At 47.0% G+C, this 13,112-nt stretch overlaps 1 protein-coding gene across 2 annotated transcripts in view; it reads left to right on the top strand.

Annotated features, from left to right (window-relative positions):
• TNR (tenascin R) overlaps positions 1 to 12,750 on the top strand; it is a 368,751-nt gene extending 356,001 nt beyond the window's left edge. For both annotated transcript variants that reach the window (XM_083621543.1, XM_083621542.1), the window contains 4 exons: positions 4,346 to 4,442; positions 6,754 to 6,915; positions 9,020 to 9,183; positions 10,215 to 12,750. In XM_083621543.1, the coding sequence (XP_083477669.1) occupies positions 4,346 to 4,442; positions 6,754 to 6,915; positions 9,020 to 9,183; positions 10,215 to 10,334 (543 nt within the window). In that variant the 3' untranslated portion in view covers positions 10,335 to 12,750. The remainder of the gene's footprint in view (positions 1 to 4,345; positions 4,443 to 6,753; positions 6,916 to 9,019; positions 9,184 to 10,214) is intronic.
• Positions 12,751 to 13,112: the final 362 nt, after the last annotated feature.

Raw genomic sequence — 13,112 nt, 5'->3', positions numbered from 1 at the left:
AACTCCTTTGGAGAGTGAAGCTGGAGTTGATTCATGATGCTATCAAGGAAATTAATCGACGGTGTCTTTCAAAATTTGCATTTCACTGCTCAACATATGGCAGCTACAGCAAGCGCACAATAGACCCAGGATGGCCCCGAAAGGCTTGCCGACAGGATTTCGCCTCAGGAGCAACTTTTCCTGGTTCTTTGTGGTCCTACCAAATGTTAATCAAGGTGTGGTACAAAGCCAGTTTTGCTCACATTTTCACCTGTAAGGATTTTACATTTGCATTTTATATAAATATTACGGTCTTGCTTTCCAATGTGCCTCCTGGTAATGCGGAGGACCAGCACATAGGTACCTTTTCAGAGCATCTTTCAGAAAGCGCATTATATCTTTGTATCCCCTGTTGACAGCCTTCCATAGCTCACTGCTAAGAGGCGCCACATTGATTACAGAGTCAGACCACCCATGAGGACATTCGATTGTCCCTGCTCACAGGCTGGTAACCAGAGTGTATAATGGCCCTTAAGAGTACAGAAGGCCTCCTCTGCATTAGGGAAATGTCATTCCTTGTGGAACCAGATGAATACCGTATTTTTCGCACCATAGGACGCACCGGACAATAGAACGCACCTTGTTTTAGAGGGGGGAGAACAAGGGGGAAAAATTATTCCGCTCTCTGCCCAGCGCCCCTTCAGCGAAGTGGCAGGAGGCGCTGCGCAGAGAGTGGGAGAATTTTCCCCCTCTTGTTTTCCCGCTCTAAAACAAGGTGCCGTTTAAGGTGCGTTCAGGCGGCTACCTTGGAAATCTGGAGAGCGAGAGGGGTCGGTGCGCACCGACCCCTCTCGCTCTCTAGGCTTCAGGTTCCTTTCGACCTGCGCTTTGGGGCTGGCGGGGGGAAGCCCACCACCAGCCCCAAAGAGCAGGTCAGGGAGCAGCGGAAAGGCGCAGCGGAGAGGCTGCTGCCATAGTCACGCGTCACTTCTCCAGCTGGGAGAGGGTCGCGGGGCTATGGCTTCTTTAGCCCCGCGCGCGCTCTCCCGGGTGGAGAGGTGACGCGCGCCTATGGAGGCTCCTGCCATAGGCGTGCGTCACCTCTCCAGCCGGGAGAGGGTCGCGGGGGGCTGCTTTAGCCCCGCACGCGCTCTCCCGGGTGGAGAGGTGACGCGCGGCTATGGAGGTTCCTGCCATAGGCGCGCGTCACCTCTCCAGCCGGGAGAGGGTCGCGGGGGGCTGCTTTAGCCCCGCGCGCGCTCTCCCGGGTGGAGAGGTGACGCGCGCCTATGGAGGCTCCTGCCACAGCCGCACGCCACCTCTCCAGCCGGGAGAGGGTCGCGGGGGGCTTCTTTAGCTCCGCGCGCGCTCTCCCGGCTGGAGAGGTGACACGCGGCTATGGAGGTTCCTGCCACAGCCGCGCGTCACCTCTCCAGCCGGGAGAGGGTCACGGGGGGCTTCTTTAGCCCCGCGCGCGCTCTCCCGGCTGGAGAGGTGACGCGCGCCTATGGAGGCTCCTGCCATAGCCGCGCGTCACCTCTCCAGCCGGGAGAGGGTCGCAGGGCTATGGCGTCTTCGCTCCATAGGACGCACACACATTTCCCCTTCAGTTTTGAAGGGGAAAAAGTGTGTCCTATAGAGCGAAAAATACGGTAATTCCTGTCTTAAGGCAGGAGTAACATGGACCTGGGAAATCCAGCCCCATGTGCCAGAGTACAGAGCAAGGCTGCTAATGAAGAGGACGGTGTACCACCATGAAGATTTCAATCAAAGAGTACAGTGGTACCTCGGGTTAAGTACTTAATTCATTCTGGAGGTCCGTTCTTAACCTGAAACTGTTCTTAACCTGAAGCACCACTTTAGCTAATGGGGCCTCCTGCTGCCGCTGCACCGCCGCTGCACGATTTCTGTTCTCACCCTGAAGCAAAGTTCTTAACCCGAGGTACTATTTCTGGGTTAGCGGAGGCTGTAACCTGAAGTGTATGTAACCTGAAGCCTATGTAACCCGAGGTACCACTCTAATGGGCAAGGTTGCCAGTGGCCTTATTAGTTAGCAACGGGGAACAGACATTGCTCAGGCAAAAGGGACGGCGGTTAGTTTTTCTTGTGGGACTGACATCATCATTCAGCTGCCTGGTGGGTGGCTAAGTAGATACCTGATGGGTGACCAGGTACCATGCATGAATATTTCAAAGCAAGAGAATGCAGTCCACTGTGATTGCATAGCTACAGCTGCAAGGTGTGCAGAGAAGCCATGATGACATAGACTTTTGCTAAAATAAAATAAAATTAAAATAAATAAAAGACTTTTGCTTTTAAGCTATCTGGCACCCAACATTATTACTATTAGTATTGATTACATTTTCGCCCCATCTTTCCTCTCAAAGGAGCCTAGGGTGGCAAACAACTAAACAGTAAAATAATACAATTGTTTTTAAACATGAAGAATATTTAAAAAGAGTCACATTTTGTCATGGACTGGTTGGACGCGGAGAAATGGTGGGTGCAATCAGCTGAGGAAGCCACAAGGGAGGAAGGCTCAGAGCCGAGGGATTGGTAGTGGGAAAATGATGAGTGGTCAGAGGGAGAAGACTAGGAAGAGGACGTGTCAGAAGCTGAAGAGGTAACCGGGTTTAGTGAGCTGGGAGAGTCTGTGGCAGAGAGAAGTCCAGAATCAGAGGCAGAATCTGAAGCAAGCGAGAGGAGGGAGGTCCAGAAGCAGAGATGAGTCAGGCTGGTGAAGAGTCGGAGGTGTCTACCACTCCTGCTGCAACAAGCTCCCTTCCTCCCGGAACCAGGAGAGGGATGAAACAGGTGGCGCAAAGATAGGCTGCATCCAGGTGCAGACTCCAATTGCTTGTGAAAAGCACCAGAGAGGAGGAGACACAGACGGCTGTGGGGAGGTGGGGACCTTTAGTCTTGGCAAATGGTTTCATGGAGTAAGACCTATTGTGGATGAGCTGTTGTGCTCATTAGGCCTGACACTCAGCCAAGTCTATGAAGATCGTGTTTTTGCTAATAAAGAGTAAATCACTGTGTGATTTACTGACCAGCTCACTCTGTGACACATGTCCTCACAACTAACAATTTCATGGTTGTCAGAAGCAGTATATTTCAGCCTTCATATTCCCAGGTTATCATGAATGTATTTAAATTCCTCCTGAATGTTAATAAACAGGGAAGCAGATACACCTTGACCTGTGGCAGTAGGAGGCGCAAGCTGGCACTGGAACTCTTGCAGCTGTGGTACCTTTCTAAGCTTAACTATGGTGGATGTGAAAGCCAAGGAAATCAATGGAGGGAGTTTGTGGAGGAAGTTAGCTGAACAGGGAATAGTGTTTACTTTCTTGAAAAATAAACTTCAGGACTCAAGAAAGTCAGGGAGCTGTTATGAGGTCATGTACAGGTGTAGCCTAAGTCAGGGAGAGGACAGTTGTCCTCAAGAGTGGACAGTCTAGCTTTAAACCCATACTGCTCGTGGCACAGAACACATACCTGTACAGTGGTACCTCGGATTAAGAACTTAATTCATCCTGGAAGTCCGTTCTTAACCTGAAACTGTTCTTAACCTGAAGCACCACTTTAGCTAATGGGGCCTCCTGCTGCTGCCGCGCCGCTGCCGTGCGATTTCTGTTCTCACCCTGAAGCAAAGTTCTTAACCCGAGGTACTATTTCTGGGTTAGCGTAGTCTGTAACCTGAAGCGTATGTAACCTGAAGCGTCTCTAACCCAAGGTACCACTGTACAAGCCAAATAAACGTACAGTATGGATTCTTAATACAGCCAACATAGAGTTTTGAAGGAAAGTATTTTTTCTGTGTTATCCACTTCAAAGCCTGCCTGTCCAATTTCATGCTAAGGGCCCTACAAACAATTGCTCTGTGCTGTGGAGCTAAATGTGCTTCCCTTTGATTTGAACACAAAAGTTGAAACCTGGGTTCTGTTGTTGATAATTTTATATTCTCATGGCTGAGCAGGGATGGTACATATCCAATATAATACCCATCCTGCCACAGTGATGGAGCAAAAGTTGATCAGATAAACCTGGGATACATTCCTTATTTTCTGGAATGAGCATGGCAGCAAGACAATATTTCAGTCTTTTCTGGAACAGCTAGGAAGGCATTATAAAAAGAATGTATGATGGGCAGTGACTCTGCCCAGAGCATACATATGTTCATGTATATACAATAATCTATGGGGACACCTGAGGTTTTATATCTGAACTTTAAAACCTTAAAGTTTATTCATTTGAAGTTTCCACCTGGAAGGGTCACATGTTCTCCTGCCATTTCCCCGGTAACAAAGGCCATCCACAGGTATACGTGCCTCATATATCATAAGGTTTGTCCTTTCTTCCTCTGCAGGTGTTTCAGAGACGGCAGAATGGGCTGACAGATTTTTTTCGGAAGTGGGCAGATTATCGTATTGGCTTTGGAAACTTAGAGGATGAGTTCTGGCTGGGTAACAAACCTTTACCCTTTTCTTGTCCCTGTCACTGTCAGCTATGAAACCAGACACCTGTCCATCATATCATCTTGCAACAGGCACACTTGGTTTCTCTCTCTCTCTCTCTGTCATTCATTTCTTCTTTGCCTTCTGTGCATCATCAGACAGTTATCTGTCTCTTTCACTCTTCCTGCATTCTCCATCAATCTGCCTTTTGACTTGTCAGGTTTCTCCATTCTTTGTCCTGTCCGTGTTCCTCATTAATGATGGGCTCTGTGGCATGAAAGGCTCATAACGGGGACCTGGTCGCTGCTTCATTTGTTAGGTAGTGCAGCAAGCTTAATTGCCCTTTAGCCCCCATGGAACTGTGGTCAAACATCCTTTTGCTCACAAAACAAGCTAGATGGAGTCATTTCGTTCCATTTCAATGCGCTTTGTCTGCATCACAGATACACTCTGCCATTCAGCATGATTGGCAGTTTCTGCTGAGGGAAAAGCCCAAGCATAAACTGAGGAATTCTTTTGGGTTACATCAAGCAAATGTACATCTAACACAAAATGTGTTAGCCCTATCTCTGGTGCGTAGGAAGGATGTATCAACACTACATAATTAAACTGATTTGATAATAATTCCACCACCCCAGGGAACTCTGGGAACTGCTGTTCTATGAGAGGAGCTCAAGGTCTCTAACACACAATTCTCAACACGTTCACCAAACTACAATTACCAGGATCCTTCCAGAGGGCAAGGGGAGCCTGGCTTGCAAACTGCAGAGACACCCCTAGAGTATTTTTAGTGGCAAAAGTAGGAATTTTAGCACTGCCGAAAATATAACTTGTTTTATTGAGTTTTTATTTTCTCATGAGCTATCTGTGAGGAAGAAAGATTGCAGAAAAACAATTCAACCTACAGGCAGAAATATGTGTAGCCGATGAGCCCAAGGCTACGTCTGATGAGTTTATTCCATTCTTGAAACAGTTGTGAGTGGGGGGCAATCAGGAGACCGCGGAGGAGCTGGCTGTAGAGGCCAGAGTACTGGCAACAACTTATGTGAGGCACGGCCAAAGCAACAGCTTATGTCACACAGGCCAAATTGGGGCCACCAGGGATCAAAATTTGGCTCATGAGGCTGTTTTGCCACAGCCATGCCCACCTGCCCCACACCTGAAGTCAGGTATGGGCCAGAAAAAGACATGGCTTCAAAGAAACAACCAGGATTGTGTTTGCCCTTTGCCACTCTCACCTGGCATGTTAGTTTCTCATATGGCAAATGTTTATTGAATACATAAGTTGATCAGACTGTGGCTGGAACCCACCCAGCACTCATGGGGAAATCTGGCATGAAACTTTAACACATGGCATGATAAAAGTCTGTACTTTTATCAGGACAAGTTACTTGTTGTGACCATGAAAATAAATAAAAAAGGTAGAAAGGTAGAAAGGAAGAAAGAAAGAAAGAAAGAAAGAAAGAAAGAAAGAAAGAAAGAAAGAAGAGTCAGGAGTCTTAGAATGTGCTCCCAACAGTTCTTCTGCAAGCAAGGTTTCTCACAGAGCCAAATCCAGCTGCAAGCCTCATTTGTGGCAGGGCATTTTCTTGGCACACACAGCTCAGATTCAAGTTGCTCCTGCAAAGGAACATTGTGCCTTGCTTCCCAGCTTGAACTCGTTGGATGGCAAAGGCAAAAAATCTTTCTTAAATGCACATTGCACCTGCAAAGGAAGAAAGGAAAAATCAGGAATGCATTCCTGATTCTGTCCTTTGAAGTTGCCGCCTGCTGTCATGGTACTGTCAGGTGATTGACACATGGGTGGCCCCACACAGGTAGAACACACAATGTGGGAGGGGTTTCCTGTTCCCCCTTCCTCAATGTATGCCCATGGAACAGCGATTCCCCACCCTTGGGTTATGGAATATTGGGATAAAATAGTTATTTCCCAGTTCTCATGGAACTTTATAAAGAGTTAACAGACAATGGTGTTTTTTACTGCTGACCTACACTTGACTCCATGCATTCTTATAATAGCCAGTTAGGTTGGGGAGGAAGCACAGAGCAACAAATGGACATTCCAGCATGAGGCTTGGCTTCTGGGTCCCATTATCCAGAACCCACATCCAATTTGCACCTCCTGGACAACAAAGGCTAGACTCAGGACAGAGGGGATTGAACAACAACAACAACAACATGGAGCATGGCAAATTTCCACTCTGCTTTTACTCCCAATTCCACATCGCAGCATGTGCATTGAGAGCCGGTTCTTACACCGTGCTGTTCACATGATTTCTAGGCATGCAACCCTATAAATTCTTTTTTATTGTCTTTCTAGGACTAGACAATATGCACAAGATCACATCACAGGGGCGCTATGAACTGCGGATAGATATGAGAGACGGCCAGGAAACAGCCTTCGCATATTATGACAAGTTCTCCGTTGGAGACGCCAGGAGCCTGTACAAGCTTCGGATAGGGGACTACAATGGCACCGCTGGTACAGATTCAGGGCGCATTCCCCACTTGCTACTCCAAGACTTTTTTCCTCAGGCTTAACAGCTCTCGCCTCATCTCACCTACACGAGAGATCAGCCAATTCTCTCCATGCAAACCAATCACATTTCTATTTATCTCCACCCCCACCCATGTATTTCATTCTCCTCCTTCTCCAGTTTAATTCATAAGGGAATATACAAATAGGACCCATGCAGCAGCTTTTTTGAAAGTATGCAATGTGGCCTTTATAATTGTTAGTAGGTAAGCCCAAGTGTCTCCTGAGGATATAACAAACATAGCTTGGTGGTGATCCTTCTTTGCATGCAAAAGGTCCCAGATTCAACCCCTGACATCTCCACGTAAGATCATCTCATGTCGCAGTGGCTTAGATGAGGTAGATGGACCCATTCATCTGAAACCCTAGACTGCAGATTCATACGCTCCCATATAACACTTGGCCAAAAGATGTAAACATCTGTCTCCCTCTTGTATCTATCAGTGATGATGAGCTTCTAAAGTGGAAGCCAGTCTAATGCAGAGCCAAAAATGGGGTGGGGGTGATTTTTGCAAACATTTTTGTTGTTCTCTCCCCCCCCCCCATCAGTGAATTTTCAAAGGAGTTCAAAGGGTGACAAAGTGTTCACCTGTTATGGCAACTGGAACTTTCCACGTTCCTCAAGCCATACTGATGGCAATGTGTAGGTGATGGACTGATGATTAAATCTGTAAATTTATACCTCCTATTCCGTGTTTGTGCAAGGAATATGAAAAGTAGGTGGGCTGTGAAGCTGTTTTAGCAAAGTACAACACTTGCATGCTTTGCATCTTACTAAAGTTTAGGAATAAAGCAATTACACATTTTTATCCCTTTTATTTGTGGTCTCCAGGCCTCCCTTTCGTCACCCTAATTGCAGAAAGGGAACCACACATTTTTAGAAAGATAAGCAAAAAAGGTTTACTTACATTTCAATGCAGGCAGCAAATACAATACAGGTAAGAAAACCTCTCAGGTACAAAACCCAAAAGCTGGTTTCAAAATAGGCTGTGTGTGTGTGGAGCCCCCAGACACATGTCTGATAAGTTTAGAAGCATGATAGAATAGAGAGTCTCCTCAGAAGCAGAAGGAAGTAAAAAGGACAGTCTCCTGTGTTATAGAATCCCTGCCCAGAGGAGAAGTGTCCACACAGATGTTCCTCGCTAGGGAGTTTAAGAACTCTGTGTACTAGGCCCAATTATTTGCTTTGTGTGTTCATAAGGATATCCTCTGCCATGCTGCACTCATTTCTTCACTCTGAATGGGGGAAGGGGGAGAGACTGGCACACATCACTGATGCCAAGGCAGTGAGGATACATGCCCTATGCCCTCCTGATCAGAATGAGGATAGTGAGAGGGCTTCCTTTGCCATCCGTGATGCTATGAGGTATACATGCCTAATGGGTCATGTAATTACACCAGTTGTTCTTGAGGGTGGGACGATGAGAAAACAGTGGTGTCGATGCAACAGCAGGTGCTCTTAGCCAGCCTAGAAGATGCTGCCAGAGACTAACATGGCTCTGGAAATAGCATAAAAGATGCATGTACTTGGGCAGGGGGTGTCAAACAATATGTCAGGCTGCCTGAAACACAAAAAGACTCCCACACTGTGCACCACATACGTGCAGCAACCCCCAGAAGCTGCTTCTGCTTGCTTCTTAATTTGGGCCACTCTCACAACTCGGGGCTCGTAAGCACTTTGCTTGTCCTACCCTTAGAAAGCAGGGGTCCAAGCAGTTTTCCACTTGTCCCACGCTTTCTAGACATGGGTCGGAGTAGTTTTCTATTCGCCTCACTGCTTTCCCCGGGAACACCTGCCCTTTAATGCCGAATCAGATCAAACATCAATCCACTGAAAAAACCCGACTAGCATTTGCTCGGATTAGGAATTAAAGAGTGGGTTTTCCCAGGAGAAAGCAGAGGGAAAAGCGGAAGTGAGGACAAGCCCTCAGTGCTTGTTCTGCACAGAGCCAAAACCAGTGCAGCCACCAAGCGACAAACATACATGCATGAACTCAGCTTGAGCTGTCCCTTCGCAGGCAGAAGGAAAATGACCTGTCTTCTGTTGCAGGGGATTCACTCACATATCATCAAGGGCGCCCATTTTCCACCAGAGACAGAGACAACGATGTTGCCGTCACAAACTGTGCCATGTCATACAAAGGGGCCTGGTGGTATAAGAACTGTCACAGGACCAATCTCAACGGCAAGTATGGCGAGTCCCGACACAGCCAGGTAAGTGGAGGGTCAGTTCAGAGCTGCAAACAGGAGCTCAGCTTCTCTGCTTGTTAATGATACGTTTTGCAAGCCTCTTAGCTCATCAGAAGAGAGCTGTGTGGTTAAGAGCATGAGCTCTCATCACCTGGTGACAAGCTCCCTGCTTATAGTGAACCAGCACAGCAGGGAAAGCACTACACAAAGTAGTTTTCTTTCATAGGGTGGTTTTATGTCTGTGTGGAGTTTTTATACAGGGAATCGGGGGGGTTTTATTTTAAAAAATATAATTTCTTACCTGCAGTCTAAAGTGGTATAGCGGAGGCTTCTGTCATCTCAAGTCCTGGTCTGTACAATGCTAAATAATGCAGTGCTACAACTTCTGGGGTGGCAGAGAGCACTAGGCTATCAGGGAGAAGGTTTATCTCACCTCTCCCTCTTCCAGCTATGTTAGTATTCTACTTAAACTAAGCTTTTCACGTGGGGAGCATTCTTTAAAATGTTCCTCCTGCCGAAGCCCAAAGCAGTTCTCTTTACCATCTCAGGTCTCTATCACTTCATTCTTCTGAACGGGCAAATCAGGCCTAATGCACTTTGAATAAAAGTGCTCTGAGGTTTAAACCTTATAATTATAAACAGAATAAAGCCAATCCTGCTTTTTTTTTAAGCCTTAAAAGTATTTCAGTAGGAAGTGGTTGTGAGTGCCCTGTTCTACTCCTCATAGCATCCTCCCTTCTTGTTATGCTACCTGAATTATCCCAAGTACAGTGGTATCTCAGGTTAAGAACTTTATTCGTTCCGGAGGTCAGTTCTTAACCTGAAACTGTTCTTAACCTGAAGCACCACTTTAGCTAATGGGGCCTCCTGCTGCTGCCGTGCCGCCGGAGCACGATTTCTGTTCTCACCCTGAAGCAAAGTTCTTAACCCGAGGTACTATTTCTGGGTTAGCGGAGTCTGTAACCTGAAGTGTCTGTAACCTGAAGCATCTGTAACCTGATGTACCACTGTATCCCTACCCTTTGGCAATGACTTTCCCCCTGCTTTGCCCACAGGGTATTAACTGGTACCACTGGAAAGGACACGAGTTCTCCATACCCTTTGTGGAAATGAAGATGAGGCCCTACAACCATCGCAACACCCTGGGGAGGAAGCGGCGGTCCCTGCAGCTGTGAAGGGGCCAGGATCCCTCTGGACAAGCAGTCCTTTTTCTGTCATTTGTTTGTATTTTATAATCTGAAAAGGAGAGGACAAAAGGTAGCAGCCTGCTCCATGCTGAGTGGCTGAGGGAAGCCATGCTGCCCCTGAGCGATGGCTCACTCGGTAAGAGAACAACCTTGATGCTTTGCTGTCATTCCCAGTGACTTTATTGAGTTCCTACCCAGCACACCTCCATAAAAGAAGAGGTTTTTTGTTCTCTCTTGAACCTATTAGAAAATGGCTTTATTTAAGGTTTTCCTTCTTAACCCGGTTTCTACTGTACGTGGGGTGCTTCTGTTCACATGCCAGCCTGTTCTGCCAGCGGGTACCAAGGTCGGCTCCCAGAGCTCTGGTTGCCCATTGTTGCTGCTGCTACATGAACTAAGTGACATTTTCACAGTGATGCCTGCTGAGCCAGCAAATGTCCATCAGTCGGGGAAGAAGATTCCAAAATCTGGAAACTTACTGAACCCACTTGCAGAGGCCTCGCAGCTCCGTTCCTTTAAAGACCTGGCATTTGGGCCACCCAACACACAAGGCAGGCGAAGACACTTCATCCTTCCATCCCAACACAAACCCTAGCTCATGTTCCCAAAAACAAATGCAAGCAAATCTACTTGCTCGTCTGTCGAAATGATTTCGGAACTAAATGTCTCTCACCTGTATTGCTCCCATGCTGTACCAATTTTATAGGCACTCCAACTAAATTTCTCTCAGGCGTTTAAACATTTACCTGCTTTAAAGTCAACTTCTGAAAGGGGAGTTTAACAGAGTCAATGTCCCTTTAAAAAGCCTATGTCCCTTCCCCTCACCAGTCCATTGGTGAAAATAACTTCAGAGTGCAGCCACCTCCCTATGTAGCCACGCATTTTGTGGCAGCTGCTTCCAGTTGCATCGACACAGACTAGTCAGTGCCAACCCACAAAGACTACGGAGGGGCAGAGCAGAGGGATGTTTTGAGTTAACAACACGATGCACCAAACCTGAGCCTCTTTTCTGGGTGTGGAGAGAATAACATCCCTGGGCGTGAAACGTGTGAATATTACAAAAGCAAGGCACTTAACTCCTCACTAGCCCCCATAAAACTCCTTAATTATTGTCTACCTTCGAGCAGAATGTTTGGAGGCTGAAACAACACGTTATGTGGAGATTTGTGTTGGGATCTGCCAACATTCCCCACCCCACCAAACCCCCCACCCCCACGTGAAATGCAGCAATGGTGGCCGTCCACCAGGTTCTTTGGAGCATTGCCTGGGATCTGCATGGGATGATGATGATGACTAACCCTTCCCCTCCATGCTGTTCTCCTAGTCAGAATCTCCACTAGTCTGCCCCTCCAAACTGCAGCCTCAGCAACTGTTTCTTTTGTTATAACCACAAAAAAGGGTTGTAAAAAAGAATCACAGAAAACTGTCTTTTCCATGATGATAAACCTGTGTCTGGGCTGTCCTGCTTCAGGCAGTGTGGGATGGAGGGGCACACAATTAAATGTTCTCCAGCATTTTTTTAAAAAAAGAAGCTTGCACATAGAAAACGAGCATATCAGGGGCCTGTCTGGGGTCCCTCGCAGTCTTGCCAAGGAGCTGGCCACACAGAGCGTTGGCCCAGGGAGCCACTCCAAGCCAGAGTGGAGAGGTGCAATTTTTGCACACGCACACCCTGGACCTTGGCAGGATCCAACCTAACTGATCCCTAGCTATGCCCCTGGCTAGGATCTCTACCTTGACATCCATTTTTCTATGTGGAGGGAACGTTTGGTATGGGAGAACATTCAATCATGCGAGTATCACCTGCCGTCTGAGGTGGGACAGGCCAGGTACAGGCTCTAGATTAAGGATCTAGGCCTCAGCTGGAGGAATGCAAGAAGTTTACCCAATCCATTTGAAGCACTTGAGGTTATTCTGCCTGCATCAGTTTAGAGCTCTGTTGGCCCAGAAAATTGTATTAATTTCCTAACTAGATTTTTTAAAAATCTGGCTGACTAGTCTCTTCGAAGCTTGAAACTCCCATGTCTATGAGGGCTTCTCTGAACCGGCTCTTTCACCCTGCCATAACACTGAGTTGTGTCTACTTCACCATTCCAGAAATCACCCCATCATTCCAGAAACCCTACACAACACTGGGCAAAACACTGCATAATGGCATCCTCTCGACCAGACATGGCCAAACTTGGCCCTCCAGATGTTTTGGGACTACAACTCCCATCATCCCTAGCTAACAGGACCAGTGGTCAGGGATGATGGGAATTGTAGTCCAACCACAGCTGGAGGGCCAAGTTTGGCCATGCCTGCTCTAGACACACACAAACTTGTTCCTGCCTGACAACAGTTTGTCCTAAAGAGTTACATTTTCAGAGGTGCACCACCACCAGGTTAGCTAGTGAAGTTTTTGATAAAAATTGAGCAAAATTATATATGCGACATTTAGAATTCAAAGAACAGAATTTATCCTTTAAAAGAAAAGGCTATTTTCACAGGAAATGCCCCTCTAAAATCAACTATGAGGAGACTGGAGCGACTGAATATTCCCTGATTCAGCAATGAGTTTCTCTAACTGTTTAGCAATAGCATAACAATAATTAATATGAACACTGGCCATCTTGGCATGCAGGAGGAAAAAGAAATGTTTCAATTCAAGTGTAGAAACAGTGCAAAACTGCCACCTTGTGGTGAGAACAAGAAAATGCAGTGAATGGCCTCTATATAGGCAGTAGATACCTGAGCGCTCCACATTCCTATTTTACTCATTGCACA

The sequence above is a fragment of the Podarcis filfolensis genome (assembly GCF_964270895.1).
Source record: "Podarcis filfolensis genome assembly, chromosome: 6".
Classification (NCBI taxonomy): domain Eukaryota; kingdom Metazoa; phylum Chordata; class Lepidosauria; order Squamata; family Lacertidae; genus Podarcis; species Podarcis filfolensis.
The sequence above is the reverse complement of the archived record's forward strand: the minus strand, read 5'-3'. Positions and strand labels throughout refer to the sequence as shown.